Below are 20180 nucleotides of genomic sequence, written 5' to 3'. Positions count from 1 at the left end.
GGAAGTTGGGACTTGTACAAACAGGACGGTCTTCACTTGAACCAGAGGGATACTAATATCCTGGGTGGGAAATTTGCTGGTGCTATTCGGGTGGGTTTAAACTAGCTCAGCAGGGGGATTGGAAGCGGAGGCGTAGTTGCAGTGCAAGGAGGATGAGTGTAGGGAGGACAGGGACAGGATTTCAGGGTCACAGAAATGTGCTGGCACACAGCAAACTGGTTTGAAGTGTGTCTACTTCAACGCCAAAAGTATCTGAAATAAGGTTGATGAGCTTGCAGCATGGATAGGTACCTGGGACTTTGATGTTGTGGCCATTTCGGAGACATGGATAGAGCAGGATGAGGAATGGATGTTGCAAGTTCCAAGGTTTAGATCTTTTATTAAAAACAGGCAAGGCGGTAAAAGAGAGGGAGGTGTGGCCTTGTTAGTCAAAGATAGTATAACGGTGGCTGAGAATTTTTGATGAGGACTCGTCTGAAACCCTCCCTCCTGCACCATCCTTGCAGCCACATGTTCAGCTGATACCTCTCCCTATTCCTTGCCTCGCTATCACGTGGCATGGGTAACAAACCAGAGATAACAACCAGAGGTAGTGTGGGATGAGGTTAGAAACAGGAGAGGAGGGGGTCACGCTGCTTGGAGTTTTTTATAGGCCTCCGCAGAGATCCAGGGAGGTGGAAGAGAGGATTAGCAAAATTATTCTGAGTAGGAGTGAAAGGATCAGGGTGGTCATTATGGAGGACTTTAACTTCCCTAACATTGACTGGAAATGTTATAGCTCTACTATGTCGGATGGATCAGTTTTTGTCCAGTATATACAGGAGGGTTTCCTGACACAGTATGTCAAAGGGCTGACAAGAGGGGAGGCCACACTGGATCTGGTGCTTGGTAATGAACCAGGCCAGGTGTTTGATTTAGTTGTAGGTGAGCACTTGAGAGAGTGACCATAATTCAGTTACGTTTAGTTTAGGGATGGAAAGGGATAGGTACATGCCACAGGTCAAGAGTTATCGATGGGATAAGGGCAATTATAATCTGATTAGGCAAGAATTAGGATGCATAGAATGGGGTAGCAAAATGCAGGGGACGCAGACAATCGAAATGTGGAGCTGGTTTAAGGAACAGATATTGTGTGTCCTTGATAGGTATATCCCAATCAGGCAGGGAGGAAGTAATAAGGGAAGGGAACCATGGTTTACTACAGAAATTGCATCTCTTGTTAAGAAGAAGAAGGAGGCTTATGTGTTGATGAGGCAAGGTGGTTCCGATGAGGCGATGGAGAGTTACAGATCAGCTAAGAAGGATTTAAAGAGAGAGTTAAGAAGAGCAAAGAGAGGACACAGGCAGTCTTTAGCAAATAGAATAAAGGAGAACCCTAAAGCTTTCTATAGGTATGTGAGGAATAAAAGGATGATTAGGGTAGGAATAGGGCCAGTTAAAGACAGATGTGGGAAGTTGAGTGTGGACCCTGTAGAGATCGGAGAGGTGCTAAATGAACATTTCTCATCCGTGTTCACTCAGGAAAAGGAGAATATTGTAGAGGAGAGGAATGAGATACGAGATATTAGAATAGAAAGGATCGAAGTTAGTTACACACAGGTATTATCAATTCTAGAAGGAGTGAAAGTAGACAAGTCCCCTGGGCCGGATGGGATTTATCTGAGGATTTTCTGGGAAGCTAGGGAGAAGATAGCAGATCCTTTGGCTTTGATATTTGAGTCGTCATTATCTACAGGTTTAGTACCTGAGGACTGAAGGATTGCAAATGTGCCCTTGTTCAAGAAGAGAAGCAGAGATGACCCCGGTAATTATAGACCAGTGAGCCTTACTTCTGTTGTAGGAAAAGATTTGGAAAGGATTATAAGAGATAAGATTTATAATCATCTAGCAAGCAACAATTTGATTTCAGGTAGTCAACGTGGTTTCGTCAAGGGCAGGTCGTGTCTCACAAACCTCATTGAGTTTTTTGAGAAGGTGACCAAGCATGTAGATGAGGGTGGGGCAGTTGACGTGGGTACATGGACTTCAGTAAAGCCTTTGAAAAGGTTCCACATGGTAGGCTGATGGAGAAAATGCAGAGGCATGGAATTGAGGGTGAATTATCAGTTTGGATTAGAAATTGGCTTTCTGAAAGAAGGCTGCGAGTGATGGTTAATGGAAAATATTCAGCCTGGAGTCCAGTTACTAGTGGTGTGCCACAGGGATCTGTTTTGGAACCACTGCTATTTGTCATTTTTATACATGACTTAGACACAGGCATAGGTGGATGGATTAGTAAATTTGCAGACGACACTAAAGTCAGTGAAGTAGTGGACAGTGTGGAAGAATGTTACAGGTTGCAGGGGGACTTGGATAAACCGCAGAATTGGGCTGAGAGGTGGCAAATGGAGTTCAATGCAACTAAATGTGAGGTGATGCACTTTGGGAAGAATAACAAGAAGGCAGAGTATTGGGTCAATGGAAAGATTCTTGGTAGTGTGGATGTGCAGAGGGATCTTGGAGTCCATGTGCATAGATCTCTGAAAGTTGCCACCCAGGTGGATAGTGCTGTTAAGAAGGCATATGGTGTGTTAGGTTTCATTGGTAGAGGGATTAAGTTCCGGAACGACAATATCATGCTGCAACTATACAAAACGCTGGTGCGGCCACACTTGGAATATTGTGTACAGTTCTGGAAAAGGAGCAGAGGAGATTTACCAGGATGTTGCCTGGTCTGGAGGGAAGGTCTTATGAAGAAAGGCTGTGTGACTTGGGTCTGTTCTCATTGGAAAGAAGAAGGCTAAGGGGGGATTTGATAGTGACATACAAGATGATCAGAGGATTAGATAGGGTAGACAGTGAAAGACTTTCTCCTAGGATGATGCCGTCAGCTTGTAAGAGAGGGCATAACTACAAATTGAGGGGTGATAGATTTAAGACAGATGTTAGAGGCAGGTTCTTTACACAGTGAATGGTAAGGGCGTGGAATGCCCTACCTGCTAATGTAGTCAACTCAGCCACATTAGGGAGATTTAAACAATCCTTAGATAAGCACATGGATGATTTTGGGATAGTGTAGGGGGACAAGCTGAGAATAGTTCACAGGTCGGCGCAACATCGAGGGCCGAAGGGCCAGTTCTGCGCTGTATTGTTCTATGTTCTAATAGTACCAAGGGTGTCGCTTCTCTCCAGGATCTGCAACAGTTCAAGGAGGCAACTCATCATTACCTTCTCTAGGGCAATAAGTATGGGCAATAAATGCTAGTCTAGCCATCAACACACGTAGTGAATGAATTTAAAAGACAAGAATGTTTACACATTTTTCATAGACTATTAAAATGTATTCATTCATATTTGTTAGCAAAAGGTAATAGGCATGTTATGGAAATATCCGGATTCTGTACTGAGCCCAAACAACAAGCTTTAGGCTAGAAGAGGGACACCGAAACATTTCAGTTGAAGAGAGGACTACAGCAAGGCCTGATCTGTACACATGAGAAATATTCAGAGTTGGTTCTAAAGAAGGGTCTCTAGACCTTTGTTTTCTCTTCACATATGCTGCCAGACCTGCTGTGTTTTCCAGCAATTGCTGTTTTTGTTTCTGATTTGCAGCAGCAGCAGTTCTTTTATTTTGTTTTCTCGTTCAGAGAATTAGACTTACTTCTGGGGTAGAAATTGGAAATGAGAACATAACTAACCTGCGATGCACTGACAATGCAGTATTATTTCAAAATTACAAGATTCCTTCCAAAATATCATAGATCAAATGAAATTTCGAAGTTTAGAATTTGAATCGAGAGTGAATAGCGAAAAGACAAAACTAATGGTGGTAAGAAGGAATACAGGAGAAGAAACTAGAATGAAGATTAAAGAATGATGTCACACTGGAACAAATAAATATGTTTGTTAACTTAGGAGAAATAACTGTGGTGATACAGAAGTTGGAAAGATAAAGATGGCCTGAAGGTGAAGGATGTGTTAACAGGAAAACTCAAGCTTGTAACAAGGGGAAAATCTTTTAAGAATGCTATATTCAATCCACTTTCCTACATGCTCCAGGAATGCAGACAATAAAGAACTATAGAAAAAATATGGATAAAATGTGGATGTTAAGGCATATGCTAAAAATTCCATATACCAACATAAGACAAATGAAAAAGAGTTTAAAATTACAAAAACAGAAATAATTCTTAAAAAGTTACATCATGAAACAAAAACATCATTAGTTCTACCATTTGATCAGAGCAGAAAAACTATAGAGACTTACCTGAGGGCAAAGTGGATGACATTAGAAACAGGCGTCAAACTAGGTATAGTTGAATGACAGATGTCAGTGTGATTGTAGATGAGCTACATTGGATATGTGAGAATTGTGGGAGACAGATGAGCATGGCTTGCAGTGACAGCAAATCTCCTGGCAATGGTATCAATGAGCAGCAGAATAGATCAATAAAGTGTAAATGTTAACACAGTAAATGGCATATGGGTGTAAAATTAATATTCCAGAAATCAAATTAATTTTTTTTTAATGCATCACCTAATGCAGAAAACTGGAATGTTTTCTAATCATAACTGAAAGTAATGAGGATTTGGAGATGCCGGTGTTGGACTGGGGTGTACAAAGTTAAAAATCACACAACACCGGGTTATAGTCCAACAGGTTTAATTGGAAGCACACTAGCTTTCGGAGCGACGCTCCTTCATCTGATGACTATCACCTGATGAAGGAACTTCGCTCCGAAAGCTAGTGTGCTTCCAATTAAACCTGTTGGACTATAACCTGGTGTTGTGTGATTTTTAACTTTGAAAGTAATGAGAAATGTAAGAACTAACCAACAAACTACTTCTTATGATGCATTTTTTCTTTTCCTAAAATCTTCTGAATTACCTAATTGGTGACTAGAGTGTAAGCATCTGAAAAGGTTAAAGCTGAAGAGTACCTTAAGCATTACCAGTTGTAATGGTTTCATGTGGGCTTGGTGGGGGCAACTTAGGATCTCAAAGAATTGAGACCACTCATATGGGTTTTATTAAACTTCTGTGACAATATCTGTCATATTAATGTAAATTGTACATAGTTGTTTATCAAGCAATAAGCTTGTTAAAGACAAGAATGTCTTCTCATTAGACTACCAAGTCTACCACATTATAACAAGTAGCCCTGTTGATCTCTACCCTGAAAGCAGCAAAACTGCCTTGTAGTGAGCAATCCTATAGAGAGCTTATATAATATGATGAGCAGTGATATAGATTGCTCATACAGTATGTGTTAGAAGTGTATGTCATTAAAAAGAAAGCCATTTTGAAATCCAGAGCAGTTCTTCAATTACCAACCCTTGTCCCCCTCAAGCATTGAAAACCGCCACCCAAATATTGGCTAAGTAGAAACTCGAAAGTCCATGAGGGCCCTCAGCCACCCAGTTTACCAAAATGTTTTTCCCTGCACAGAAAGAGAGAACGGAAAATAATCTCTTCCCTGTCGTAATTTCAGGTGTTCTTTATCCAATAAATGTGTCTCCTGTAGGAGAGCTATATCGATCTTCTCTTTCTTGAGGTTTGATAATACTCTCCTCCTTTTGATTGGTGAATTACTCCCCATGACATTCCAGGTGCACCATTTAATCGATCGATCATTCATAATCACCGGACAAGTCCGAGACCCCCTGGGAGAAGAAACCCTATCCAAAACATCCCGAGCATAGAGCATATAAAATTCACAAAATAAAAGCTCTTTAATACATTCAGATCAATATAATAAAAAACTATTTCTAAATAATAAAAAAAGTATAAAACGTATTTAAATGGAGATCTTCCCCCTTATTCCCAGGGGGCATCACTTCCTTTCCAAAAAACCCATCATAACCACTCCCAACCAGTGCCCCACCCTTGACCCAGGCACCCCACGATAGGATAAAGAAAATTCAAGTATACTACTGAACTAGAACTAACAGTGAGTACCCTATCCCCCACCCACCCCACCCACACCAACACCTGGATATATATGGTAATGTTAATACCATAAATGAACATATATGACTATAAAATTACAGTATCAGCAAATAATAATTAAATATATTAATACAAAATAACAGGGGAAAACAACCCCACTCCCAAGGACAAAGATAAAATAAGATAAGGTACCCACCTTCCACCCCATCTACATTAACTAGACCCCCCTGGCCTATATATATATTAAAAAAAAAGAAAGAAAATCGCTAAATAAAGAATGAATAAATAAACCCTTCTTCCCACCCCCCCACCCCCCGGAGATTATGTTAAACAGTAAGGTAATGAAAGGGAAAAAGAAAGGGGGGTAAACCGGGCTGGGGGGAGGACAAAACAACATCAATTAACTCTTATAATTTATCTAAGAGAGTCCAAAAGTTTCTTGGCCTTCTCCAGGGATCCAGAGTTATACACGAACCCTTCATGGCTGAAGCATAGTATAGCTGGGTAGCGCAAGGAATATTGAATGTTTAAATCCCTTAAACGCTTCTTCGCTTCATCAAACGCCTTCCTCTTTCGGACCAGAGCTGGGGAAAAGTCCTGAAATAATCTTGGATCCTTTATAAGTCATGGCTTGGGGATTTTGAATGCAAAACAATATTTATAATATACTTTCTGTGAGGTTTCTACACATCTGGTGCAGAATAAACTGGTGATGCTGTGTGATTTCAGGATGCTGTTATCTAATGCCTTTATAGTATTGTAATATGTAGGATTTCTGGCCAATGCTTTTATGTTGCCTGTACAAAGTTAAGTAGTGTTCTTGATTTTTAATACATTAAAAAAGCTCAGAGTAACCAAGTGATGCCTTGTGCTACTTGAACTCACCAGGCCCTTGCTTTGTGCCTGCATTTGCAAGCACAACAAACCTCCAGTCCAAAGCAGAATGTGGGTGTGTGGTTAAAAGGCTTGGCATTAACCCATAAGATTTGAGATGTTTGATTAGATGCATCTGGGCTTATTTCCTAAACTTAACAAAATATTAGAGTGCCATAAGCCTAGAAATAGGTTGTCTGTCTGCTTTGCCTGACGTAGGTTAACCAGCAATTGAAGGCAGAGCTTTCTCTGTAGCTGCTTTGTTTTCGAAACCCAGTACTTGGCAGTTCATAATGTTCCAACAGAGGAACAGGTTATTTGCTCATCAATTCTTAACCAGTTTTCTTTCACAATATTTCTGGTCTTTTTGCTCTGTCAACCTTTTTGATCATCCATATATTTGCCCACTAAAGGCCCTAACTTCTACTCCACCATGAAATCCTTGCCTTTAAGGTATACAATCTTCCTGTAATCTTAATTCAAAATATATTCAAATTTTTCTAAATTGAATGACATCTGCCACATATCTGAAAGCTTGCTAATCTATCGAAAATGTGCAGTCTTTCACAATTTGTAGTCACTAGCAAAATTTTAATATTGTTCCTTCAATTACAAACCATTTATAAATCAAAGAACTATTTGTAGCCTTGATACAGGACCCTATGAAGCAGCGCGTGTAAGTTACAGATAAGTATGTGGTTTATTGGTTAGCATTTTTAGTAGTTTGTGTAAGTAGTTAGTTTGATGGTTAATGTTTCTTATTAGTGGTTATTGTGGGTGGAATCCTGTAAGGTTTTGATTGACGCAGGCTATGACAAGCTCTATGGCAGAATTGGAAGAGAAATCCGACAGGTCCTATCTTGACGTTGAGATTGTGTCACTGTATCCTTCACTCTTTTGCTGAGTAGTGAAGTGAGTTTCGGGCTGCTATGAACTCCCATGTGGCTCAGCACCAAACAGCATCTCGGGGCACAATCGGCAGGCTGTAGTCCATACAGCTTTTGTCCTTGGAAACTGGCATCTAGTATTTGCAATCCCTTGCAGTCTGTCACAACTAGCGCAACACCACTTACAGGCTGCTTAGGAAGAACATACCTACATTACGGGCAGACGCGTAACTAATTTTGAAAGATTTTAGCAAGGACACTTTATGAGCATGGACAGGCACCCAGTTCACAAGTTGGACCAGACTATATTTTAAGACTGCTTGCTTGCAGTCTTGCTACTCACTCACTTCACATTTTGCTGCATGCTTGCAACATCCATTCCTTGCCTTGTCTTGCCTTACCTTTACCGTGCCAAGCACAGCCACGCAAGCAGACAGTTTGTCTTGCTGGTTAGCAAACTTTTATTAAGGCACTGTGCATCTTGCTGTATGGCAGTGTGTTATGTTAATCTCACACTTGCACCTTGTGCCAGAAGCAAATGTAGCAAACACACTGCACTTGCAGCAAGCAAGCAGCCATGTCTCAAAGTCTGAAGGAAGTAGACCCCAACAAAGTCGGGGTTTCCAACTTAGTAAGTCAACGCCAGCCTCTAAACCACTGCAGGGAATTAGCTACGATCAGCCATCCAGTCAGGGTGTTCTTGGTCAGGGTCTACATCTGTGCAGTCATGGAGTAAGTTGTAGTCAGTCTTGTGACTCCTCAGCAGCTGGTTGGAGTAAGGGTATAGGGTTAATGCATTGAGGCAGACTTGCAACTGTCAGTCAAGGGTCTGGGAACTTCTCATCTAGGGATGTCCAGTTAGAATTCTGAATAACTATGACCAGTCTGTTGGGTCTATCCAGTTGGGAAACCAGGACATAAGAGGGGAAAAAGGGTGCCTTTGCTATGGAAGGAAGACTCAGCAACAAATTATCTGGATTTGGGGCTCCAGGTGGGGTGGGTGAGGTAAGAGAGGGTGCGTGGTTTGCTCACAGTCAGGAACACTCTGGCTTCAGGAAGGTGTGGTGTTGGACGGAACAATTACAAACACATCTGATATGATTACCTCATATGGCACGAGATGGCGAAGAAAGGGGGCAGGTGGAGGATCATATCAATGGGTTGAGTAGAGATCTGGTGAGTTGCAAAGCCTATGAGGTTCATGAAAAGGCTTACAGCAAGGAGATCTAGATGTCCTGGGTCTCACTGACACACACAGGCAGAGGATACAAGCCACTAGCTAAATTGTACACCAGGTTCCTTTTCTCTGACTATCTCTCCACATTTTCAGAGGTCCATTTTTGTGGGTTCTTGGGGAACAAGCCTGTTTGCCATGTCTTGGTAGAAATGCTGGTTCATGGTAAAAAGTGGCATGCAGTGAATGCAACTACTGCAGGGTTACAATGACAGTTCTAGTGGAATTACGTGGTAGTTATTTGGTTGGCAGGTTGGAAGAGGCTGTAGGTAAAAGCATTTGAACAAAGAAGTTGCTGGCAACAGTGAGTAGTTGGAGTATGAGCCTTGGTGGGAGGTAAGTGCAGTAGCAGAGAAAGAGAGTGTAAGCTGGTAGAGAAAAGAATGTAACACTTACCCTGGCAGAATGAAAAAGGTCATCAGCTTTCTTACAACACCCCACAACAGCACTGACCAGGTGGTGATCTCTGACCAAGCTGCTAGCCTTCTCTGTCAGTCCTCTGGAAAGAGGACTGCTCTCCTTTGCATGACCCCTACAAGCAGGTTCTCCACTTCTTGTTAGAGAACCACGGAGCCATCTAATAGATGGTAATTATAGAGTCATAGAGATGTACAGCACAGAAACATACCTTTGGTCCAATCTGTCCATGCTGACCAGATATCTAACCTAATCTAATCCCATTGGCCAGCACTTGGCCCGTATTCCTCTAAACCCTTCCTATTCTTTTAAATGCTGTAATTGTACCAGCCTTCACCAATTCCTGTGGCAGCTCATTCCATACATGCACCACCCTCTGCATTAAAAAGTTGCCCCTTACGTTCCTTCTAAATTTTTACCCTTTCACCCTAAACCTATGCCCTCTAGTTCCTACCCCAGGGAAAAGACCTTGTCGATTTACCCTATCCATGCCCCTCCCTACTTCAACATCTTTCGACTCTGTCTTTGACTGGGAAGGGCACCTTCAGAATGCCAGTGTGCACAGTGGCCTTTTAAATATGGTACAGACACAAGGAATGCTTTTAAGTTTGGTGAATATCTGGTAAGTGGCAAGTTGTTCTGGGAATGGCATGTGGTAAGGTGGGGCTAGAATCAGACACCAGGCTGCTGCAGAGCTGGGATAGGTGGTTAATGAGCAAGTTGGCATTTGCTAAGATATAGTGAGAAATTATGCTAGGCCTTGTGAAAGGAATCCCTCCAGAAAATTCAACACAAGTCACACTTAGCTGATAAAAAGTAAGACTTAGCCTTGTGGTTGTGTTTTGTAGATTGGGACCAAGTGGACCTTGTTGACTACGATGTTCTTGATTGGGGTTGTTAACCTGGGTCAATCAGGAAAGTCCTGATAACCCCATTCGTGATCTCTCTACATGTCTTGGAAAAAGTGTTTCCACTTTTTCCAAAATTTTAGTGTACACCTTCTCTGTGAAAACAATAGCAAACTGCTTATAAAGTGGTACAATTCCACTGCACTTCAAGCTTACCTCTTTTATCTCCTAAAGTAACTCTGATAATGCTTTGATAATCCTCTAACTAGTAATGTACCTACAGAATGGTTTTTTTAAAGTCTCCTTTTTTTTTCACCCTTATTTTCGCTTTCAGCTGTTTTTCAAATTTCCTATATTCTTTATTGTTTTGGCGTGCTTTTCTGTTACCTGTCCTGTAAGTGTAAAGTGTTGTTAATTTAAAATTTCATTTTGTTTGTCAACTTATCCATAAATATTAGTCTTTGTTTTTTTAATTGAAAAGAAAATATTTTTACTTGTATTATTCAATTTTTCTAATTACTACCTATTTCTGTTCATTTTAGTTTCACTGTTTTTATCTCAATATGCTTTTTCCAGTTAAGTGTATTTGGAAAAATATTTGAAGATCAATATACTGGAGAAGGGACAGATTTAATGACTAAACAAAAGCAACAATCCTTTTGCTGACTGTTAAAGTAATCAAGTACTCTATTTTCTGCCTAGGTGCTATTGCTGGTTTGATCGATATGGCCTCTCACTGGATGACAGATCTGAAAGAAGGTGTCTGTTTACAGGGGTTCTGGTACAACCATGAACATTGTTGCTGGACGTCTAGTGAAACCACTTTTGAGCAACGTGACAAATGCCCCCAGTGGAAGTCTTGGTCAGAGCTGTTTCTCAACCAGTCAGATGTAATTAGATATCATTATTTCTTTAATATTTTTGATAGTCCCTAACTTTGACTTGCCCAATATTTATTTTTCCATCTGATAAATTTGAATATGTCTTGTCTTCTGAAATTAAAGATAATTTTCCATCCCTAACCAGTGTACACAGAATTCCTTCTAGGCCATTTGAGAAATATTTGGTATCGATGATTTCCTTCAACATACATGGTGATTTTGGATTCAACAACTCCGAAAGCTCAGTAACAGCTTCTGTGGATGTATACAATGTTAATGATGCTGAAAATGAAGAGATAGTAAAGACTTTGGCGTATATTCCTTGTTCTCACGAAATATTTCCTGTAATAGTATTAAACATTTCAGAAACACGCATGTGTGAATAGAATAATGTTTCTGAAGAATATGTTGAAGAGAATTAAATGCCTACTGGCGACTTTTTACACTGGAAAAATTACTCCACAAGTTCAAGATGAGAAGTCTCTGAGCCATAAAATAGCAGTTCTGTGTAGATGCCTTATTACAAACAATCCTGAATTGGTGGGTAAATCTATTTGGAAGATTAATACAATAATGACTGGCTGGAGCAAGAAGTCACCACACTGGCTTAATGTGCCTGACAATTCAGTGATATGGATTGTGCCTAATTTGTTACAACAACGCAAAGATTTTCAAAATATCACCTTCATATGTGATTTTACATTGTAACAAAAACAGTTCATGTTACATTTTGAGTAAATTAAGTAAACGTGAATGGAAAATGCTACAGTTGAATAAGGATGAGTCCATACAGTATGCTTCAGGAATATTCTGTGCAAGAAATGCAATAAATGGAATGATTAGCTATTGTTATATGTTCATGTAATGAATAGGTTCTGGAAATACTTCAAATTTTACTAAATGTTCTCTAACTAAACTAACTGAGTTACAAATCACACAACACCATGCTATAGTCCAACAGGTTTATTTGGAAGCATGAGCTTTCGGAGAGCCACTCCTTTTTAAAAAAAGTATCCCTACAGTGTGGAAACAGACCCCTCGGCCCAACACGGATCTTCCAAAGAGTAACCCACCCAGATCAATTTCCCTACATTTACAGCTGACTAATAATTTACGCTATGGGCAATTTAGCATGGCCAATTCACCTAGCCTGCACATCCTTGGATTGGTATTAAAGATTTCAGAAATTCACATGTGTGAATAGAATAATGTTTCTGAAGAATATGTTGAAGCTCTTCCTCAAGAGAATTAAATGCCTACCCGGAGAAAACCCACACAGACACAGAGAGAATGTGTAAACTCCACACAGACAGTCCCCCAAGGCTGGAATCAAACCCTGATCCCTGGCGCTGTGCTAACCACTGAGCCACTATGCCATTCTTCTTCAGGTGGTTGTGTAGCAGGACCATAAGACACAGAATTTATAGCAAAAGATTACAGTGTCATTCAAGTAAAATGATATATTTAACAAACTTCGATTGTTGTTAAGTCTTTCATTTTTTAGAATGGGTCACAGATTTCAGTTCATTAATATATAAATCCCAGAAATACTTTTAAGTCACTTTCTCTCAAGTTAAGGTTTTATTAAAAAAAGGTGACAGTGCATTAAAGATATGAGGTCAGAGTCTGTCTGTATCCCAATCTTGACTCAAAGTGGTTCTATTTCCAAAAAGGAATTTACAAAATATTGTATGGATTGACTGTCTGCATTGCCTGCCTACCGGTTCTGTATTTTTTGAGCAAAATAGAATGTATCTGTAAATATAATCCTGCCAGTACAAATTCACCCCTTAGATTTATATGTGTGTGCATGTGCAGGGGAGAGAGAGTGAGAGAGAAAATAGTGTAGTGGGGTCATCTGGACTGTGACATGAATCCAAGGTCCCAGTTGAAGCCATCTTCGTGGGTACTGAACGTGGCTATTGGCCATTCTGCGTTGCTGCCTGTCCCAAAGTCCATCTTGGAGAATGCTCACCCGAAGATCCGAATGTCCCTGACAGCTAAAGTCTTCCCTGACTGCAACTGCGACCAACTACACTATTCTCTCTCTCTCTCTCTCACACACACGTGTACACATACACTTTACAAGCTTGCACACACTCACTCACATGGTGTGATCTCTCTCTATCTATCTCTCTCTCTCTCTCACTCACACACACACACACACACACACACACACTCTCACTCTCACTTACACACACACACACACACACACACACACACACACACACACTTTCACCCAAGCACGGACCCCATCACACTCATATATACACACACATTTTACAAGTTTGCACACACTCACTCACATGTCTCTCTCTCTCTACCCCCCTGGCATATGCTCACACATATAAATCTATGGGGTGAATTTGTGTTTGTAGAATTCTGTTTACAGATACGTTCTATTTTGCTCAAAAATTACACAACTGGTAGGCAGGCAATGCAGACAGTCAATCCGTATAACATTTTGTAAATTCCATTTTGGAAATAGAACCATTCTGAGTCAAGATTGGGATACAGTCAGACTCTGAACTCACGCCTTTAATGCATTGCCTGAACTGAGATGTCACCTTTTTTTATAAAATCTTAACTTATCTTGAGAATGTGACTTAAAGGTAGTTCTGGGATTTACATATTAATGAACTGAAACCTGTACCCCATTCCAAAAGATGAAGGACTTATCAACAATCGAGGTTTGTTAAATATATCATGTTACTTGCATGACACTGTAATCTTTTGCTATAAATTCTGTGTCTTATGGTCCTGCTACAAGAAGGAGCAGTTCTCTGAAAGCTAGTGCATCCAAATAAACCTATTGGACTATAGCCTGGTGTTGTGTGATTTGTAACTTTGTTGACCCTAGTCCAACACCGGCTCCTTCGCATCATTAAGTAACTGAAATTCTAATGTAAATTTTAAATTATTTTTCTTTACTGTCAATGTCCTATTATGCGTAGATATGAATTATAATATTTATGTTGTGTTGAATGTTCCAGGGAGCTGGTGCATATATATTGAATTACTTCATATATATTAGTTGGGCTATGGCTTTCGCTTTCCTGGCTGTGGCTTTGGTCCGCGTATTTGCACCTTATGCTTGTGGATCTGGAATTCCAGAGGTAAGCCTCAAGTTTAGTTTCGGGAATTTGAGATTTCTTCTACAGCTAGCACAATGTTACAACTAATAGACATACTTAAAATGATTCTGTAGTTTTGTTTTGTCCCCTAATGCTATTGTCTCAAAAATAGTAATCACAAAGCTTAAAATACAAATTCTAGTACATGAAAGTGTGCCACACAGTGAGCCTAACTGACATTCTGTGCCTATTTCAATTCAACAAAATATGTCAGACAAAAACAAATTACTGGAAAAACTCAGCAATCCTAGCAGTATATGTGGATAGAAAATAGAGTTAATGCTTCGGGTCCAGTGACCCTTCTGCAGATAATAGATGACTTTCAGTCATTTCTCAAGACAATACCCTGGCCATAAAGTGTTAATCAATCTGATTTGAATTCTAAACAAAGCCTGACAGTTAACAGACAATCATCATTAAGTGCTGCATTCTCTATCACAGTGCTTCTAACAGTGCATCCATTTGCCAACCAATCAACAATGCATTCTCAAATGTTGGTTTTCCTCTGTACTGGTATTCTTCTGAATTGTGCTGCTAAATGTAATATAGAAAGCTTCAACACTCTGTATCTTTTTCAACAATGTTCAAGTTCTGTGCTACCAAATTATTATCTACATAGAAGATAGGAGCAGGAGGAGGCCATTCAGCCGTTCGAGCCTGCTCCACCATTCATCACAATCAAAGCTGATTGTCCAAGTCAGTAGCCCAATCCTACTTTCTCCCCACAAACTTTGGTCCCATTCGTGCCGAGTGCTATATCCCTTGAATACATTCAATGTTTTGACATGAACAACTTCCTGTGGCAATGAATTCCTCAGGCCCACCACTCTTTGGGTGAAGAACGTCTCCTCATCTCCATCCTAAATGGACTACCCCGAATCCTTAGACTGTGACCCCTTGTTCTAGATGCACCCACCATCGGGCACCACCTGCATCTACCCTGTGTAGTCTTGTTAGAATTTTATAAGTCTCTTTGAGATCCACCCTCACTCGCCTGAACTCCAGTGAAAACAAACCCAGCCTCTCCTCATACGTCAGTGCTACCATCCCCGGAATCAGCCTGGTAAACTTTTGCTGCATTCCCTTGAGAACAAGAGCATCCTTCCTCCGAAAAGGAAACCAGAACTGCACAGAGTAGTCTAAGTGTGACCCCACCAAGGCCTGTATAACTGCAACAACATATTTCTGCTTCTGTACTCAAAACCTCAACATACCATTTGCCTTCTTTACCACCTGTTGCACCTGCATATCTACCTTCAGCGACTGATGCACAAGGACACCCACATCCCACTGCATACTCCCCTCTCCCAATTTACAGCCATTCGTGTAGTAATCTACCGTCTTGTTTTTGCTTCCAAAGTGAATAACCACACATTTATCCAAATTATACTGCATCTGCCATTGATTTTTGCACTCACCCAACCTGTCCAGATCATGCTGAAGCATTGCTGCATCCTCATAACAGTTCAACCTCCCACCCAACTTGGTATCATCTGCAAACTTTGAGATGTCAGATTTTGTCCCCTCATCCAAATCATTAATATATATTCTGAATAACTGGAGTCTTAGCACCGATCCCTATGGCACCCCAGTAGTTAGTGCCTGCCAATTTGAAAGGGACCCATTAATCGCTGCTTTGTTTCCTCTCTGCGAACTAGTTTTCTATCCATTTCAATGCACTCCGCCCCTCCCCCCATCCCATGCACTTTAATCTTGCACAATAATCTCTTATGCAGGACTTTGTCAAACGCTTTGTGAAAGTTCAAAAATACCATAATATTTGCTTAATGATTACCCCAAAAAAGGCTGTGGCTGCAAGATTCTTTATCATTGCACTACTAAACTTATCTTGATACATTGAGAATGCACACCATTGACATGAATACATGCAGTAGCATCCCCTGTATGACCACGAACATGTGTAAAAATAACTTGCCATACAGCCCCACCAGGTGATATGATGCCAGCAGACCAAAAATGAACAAAGCAATTCCTGGCACAATGCCTCTAACATTCAAGGCTTGACGTAATAATGGATTGCTGCTTGACTTGTCAGCCAGTGAATGCGTGGAGTCAGCACGGACCCTCTGCGTGTTGGCCTGAAGTCATAATTAGGGACCTATATATGTCATAAGACAACAATGTGTATATTCAAATTATAAGAGCCTGGTTAAGGTGGACACTTAGTTACTTTGCAGGCCCTGAGGAGGATAGGGATAACCAGATCGAGGGCATGGCTGTAAGTCATTGTGCACAATTTAGGAGTGCTACTTTCCCATTTTGGATGGTTGGATGGCTCAAGGCCAACTCCATTGTCTCCTTAGTAAGTTAAATTCTGAGCCTTTAATTTATTGGCTGCTAATAAGGTTTACAGTGGATAATTTGTGTTCTTTAAGAACTTTACACATATTTGAACTTTCAAAACTTAATAATGTTTACAACTGTTCTGTCATTTACTTCCAGATTAAAACAATATTAAGTGGCTTTATCATTAGGGGCTATCTAGGAAAGTGGACTCTGATCATAAAGACTGTTACCCTGGTTTTGGCTGTGTCTTCAGGCCTCAGCCTGGGAAAGGAAGGTCCTCTAGTGCATGTGGCCTGCTGCTGCGGCAATTTTGTTTGTCATTTGTGTACAAAATATAGAAAAAATGAAGCTAAAAGGAGAGAGGTAAGTGGATATTGACATGTAAGTAGTATTATAGCACCTATGATACAGTGTTCATCCTAAACAGATTAGTACAGAGCTGCTAATCATCTGGCAAAAATGAAAAAAAAATGCTAAACATTGGATCCTAAAAATATAACATTCAAGGAGAACTGTAGTACTGGTGGAGCTTTTAGTGAAATATGAGAATTTTGAAAAAAATTGCATATTAAGGTGAGAATTTTACATGTTGGACATTGGGTGACTGGGAGTAATTAATTCAACAAAAGCCAGAGTAATTCTTGAGTGGGATGTGTTGCACATTAGGATAGAATTTGGAAATACCTGTAAATTTTTGAGGATGAACTTGAAGCAAAGTCAGATAAGCATTAGAAAAGTAAATTCTAGAGATAAGAAAGGCAAATTATATGTTATATCCATGTGTCTCAGCAAATTTGTGTTTTTTCCTGAATATTGGAAGATATCCAAAATATTGGAAAAGAGTGAAGACCACCTGTGTAAAATTTAGTAACTTTCATCAAAAGTTATGAAAAAAGGTGTGGACTATTATTGCAGCCATAACACCTAATACTTGAGTAACTATTACTGTAAAGTTGGAGGTCTTATTTCCCAATTTAAGTTGCAAACCTGCAAATATATTCTATTCAGGAAAACAGTCACTTCCCTGGATATTTTGACACACTAGGTATCAAGAATCCTATTTAATTTGACCAATGTGGCTGTTCTATGTGGATTTGGCTCCAACTTAGAGCTATCAACTATTGAGCAATGTATGAGTATTTTCAGGATGTAGGTTTGCTCACTGAGCTGGAAGGTTCATTTTCAGATGTTTCATCACTATACTAGGTAACATTTTCAGTGAGCCTCTGGATGAAGCTCTGGTGGTGTAGCCTGCTTTCTATTTATGTGTTTGGGTTTCCTTGGGTTGGTGATGTCTTTTCCTGTGGTGACATCATTTCTGGTGGTGATGACATTTCTTGTTCTTTTTCTCAGCTGATGGTAAATGGGATCCAAGTCAATGTGTTTGTTGATAGAGTTATGGTTGGATCCAACAAAGAACAGGAAATGACATCACCATAGGAAATGACATCACCAACCCAAGGAAACCTAAACAAATAAATAGAAAACGGGCTACACCACCAGTCCTTCATCTGGAGGCTCACTGAAGATGCACATGGTGAGGACAGTGCAGGAGAGAGAGAGAGAGAGAGAGAGAGAGAACCTGAACAGTTACTGCCTTTGCTGTTTTTGAATTCATGTGTCACTGGACATCGGAGTACATCTGGGAAAATTAACAAACAGTGAATTTCACAACTAATCTTGGAGGAACCGGTTTGGGCAAAGTTCACAACACAGAATCGGATAAGTTAATTGTTGTTTTAAGTCTGTCCAAGAGAAAGGCTGTATTAATGAGTACAGTGGGTTCTTTCTTGATTATGTGTTTTTGGAGATAAGTCTCTTGATTAAACTTAAAATATAAGCCATAGCTCTTAATTTAACCTGGTGCAGTGTTTTGTAGAGAAATAAGACGGTGTTATTTTCTGTAGATTGTGAAGGAGTAAAAATGGCTTTTGCAGTGATATGTACTTCTTGTCAGATGTGGGAGTTTAAAGAGAGTTTGAGTTACAGCGGATTATGTCTGCCATAAATGCTGTTGGATGCGAATCTTATCAGATCAAGTGGATCGGTTGGAGAGACAGATAGAAGCGATGAGGAATTTGCAACAGCAACAGTATGTGATGGATGGCAGTTTTAGGAAGGAGGGAAAGTCTCAGATATAGTTACATAGATGGGTTAACTCCAGAAAGGGTAAGAGAGTTCGGCACCAAGAGCAGGGGTCTTTTGTGGATATACCCATTTCAAACAGGTATGCTGTTTTGGAAAATATAGGGGGCGATGGATTCTCCTGGGAACGTAGCACGAACAGCCAAGTTTCTGGTATTGAGACTGGCTCTAATGGAACGAGGGGTATGTCGGCTTCCAAGAGATTAATTGTGTTGAGGATTCTGTAGTCTGAGGGACAGACAGACGTTTCTGTGGCCAGCAGAGAAAAAGCAGAATGGTGTGTTGTTTCCCTGATGCCAGAATCAAGAATGTTCTCACAGGGGAGACGGCCCAGCAAGACGTCATTGTCCACATTGGAACCAACAATATAGGAAAGGAAAAGGTTGAGATTCTGAAGGGAGATTACAGAGAGTTAGGCAGAAATTTAAAAAGGTCCTCAAAGGTAGTAATATCTGGATTACTCCCAGTGCTACGAGTTAGTGAGGGCAAGTATAGGAGGATAGAGCAGATGAATGTATGGCTGAGGAGCTGGTGTATAGGAGAAAGATACACATTTTTGGATCATTGGAATCTCTTTTGGAGAAGAAGTGGTCTGTACAAGAAGGATGGATTGCACCTAAATTGGAAGGGGACTAATATACTGCCAGGGAAATTTGCTAGAACTGCTTGGGAGGATTTAAACTAGTAAGGTCGGGGGGGGTGGGACCCAGGGAGATAGTGAGGAAAGAGATCAATCTGAGACTGGTACTGTTGAGAACAGAAGCGAGTCAAGAACGGCACGGTGGCACAGTGGTTAGCACTGCTGCCTCACAGCGCCAGAGACCCGGGTTCAATTCCCGCCTCAGGCGACTGACTGTGTGGAGTTTGTGTCCAAAGATGTGCAGTGTCAGGTGAATTGGCTATACTAAATTGCCCGTAGTGTTAGGTAAGGGGTAAATTTAGGGGTATGGGTGGGTTGCGCTTCGGCGGGTCGGTGTGGACTTGTTGGGCCGAAGGGCCTGTTTCCACACTGTAATCTAATCTAATCTAATCAAACAGTCAGGGCAGGCAGGGACAAGGTAGGACTAATAAATTAAACTGCATTTATTTCAATGCAAGGGGTCTAACAGGGAAGGCAGATGAACTCAGGGCATGGTTAGGAACATGGGACTGGAATATCATAGCAGTTACAGAAATATGGCTCAGGGATGGGCAAGACTGGCAGCTTAATGTTCCAGGATACAAATGCTACAGGAAGGATAGAAAGGGAGGCAAGAGAGGAGGGGGAGTGGCATTTTTGATAAGGGATAGCATTACAGCTGTGCTGAGGGAGGATATTCCCAGAAATACATCCAGGGAAGTTATTTGGGTGGAACTAAGAAATAAGAAAGGGATGATCACCTTACTGGGATTGTATTATAGACCCCCCAATAGTCAGAGGGAAATTGAGAAACAAACTTGTAAGGAGATCTCAGCCATCTGTAAGAATAATAGGGTAGTTATGGTAGGGGATTTTAACTTTCCAAACATAGACTGGGACTGCCATA

General features: G+C 40.6%; 1 protein-coding gene across 5 annotated transcripts in view; it reads left to right on the top strand.

Moving 5' to 3' along the window:
* The window catches only part of clcn5b (chloride channel, voltage-sensitive 5b), a 158148-nt gene that overhangs the window by 104268 nt on the left and 33700 nt on the right, over positions 1-20180 (top strand). For all 5 annotated transcript variants that reach the window (XM_043704689.1, XM_043704687.1, XM_043704688.1 and 2 more), the window contains 3 exons: positions 10890-11077; positions 14062-14184; positions 16666-16872. In XM_043704689.1, coding sequence (XP_043560624.1) covers positions 10890-11077; positions 14062-14184; positions 16666-16872 — 518 coding nt within the window. The remainder of the gene's footprint in view (positions 1-10889; positions 11078-14061; positions 14185-16665; positions 16873-20180) is intronic.

This window comes from Chiloscyllium plagiosum, chromosome 15 (genome assembly GCF_004010195.1).
Source record: "Chiloscyllium plagiosum isolate BGI_BamShark_2017 chromosome 15, ASM401019v2, whole genome shotgun sequence".
NCBI classification, from domain to species: Eukaryota; Metazoa; Chordata; class Chondrichthyes; order Orectolobiformes; family Hemiscylliidae; genus Chiloscyllium; species Chiloscyllium plagiosum.
Note: the sequence above shows the minus strand (reverse complement) of the source record. Positions and strands in the feature narration are given on the sequence as shown.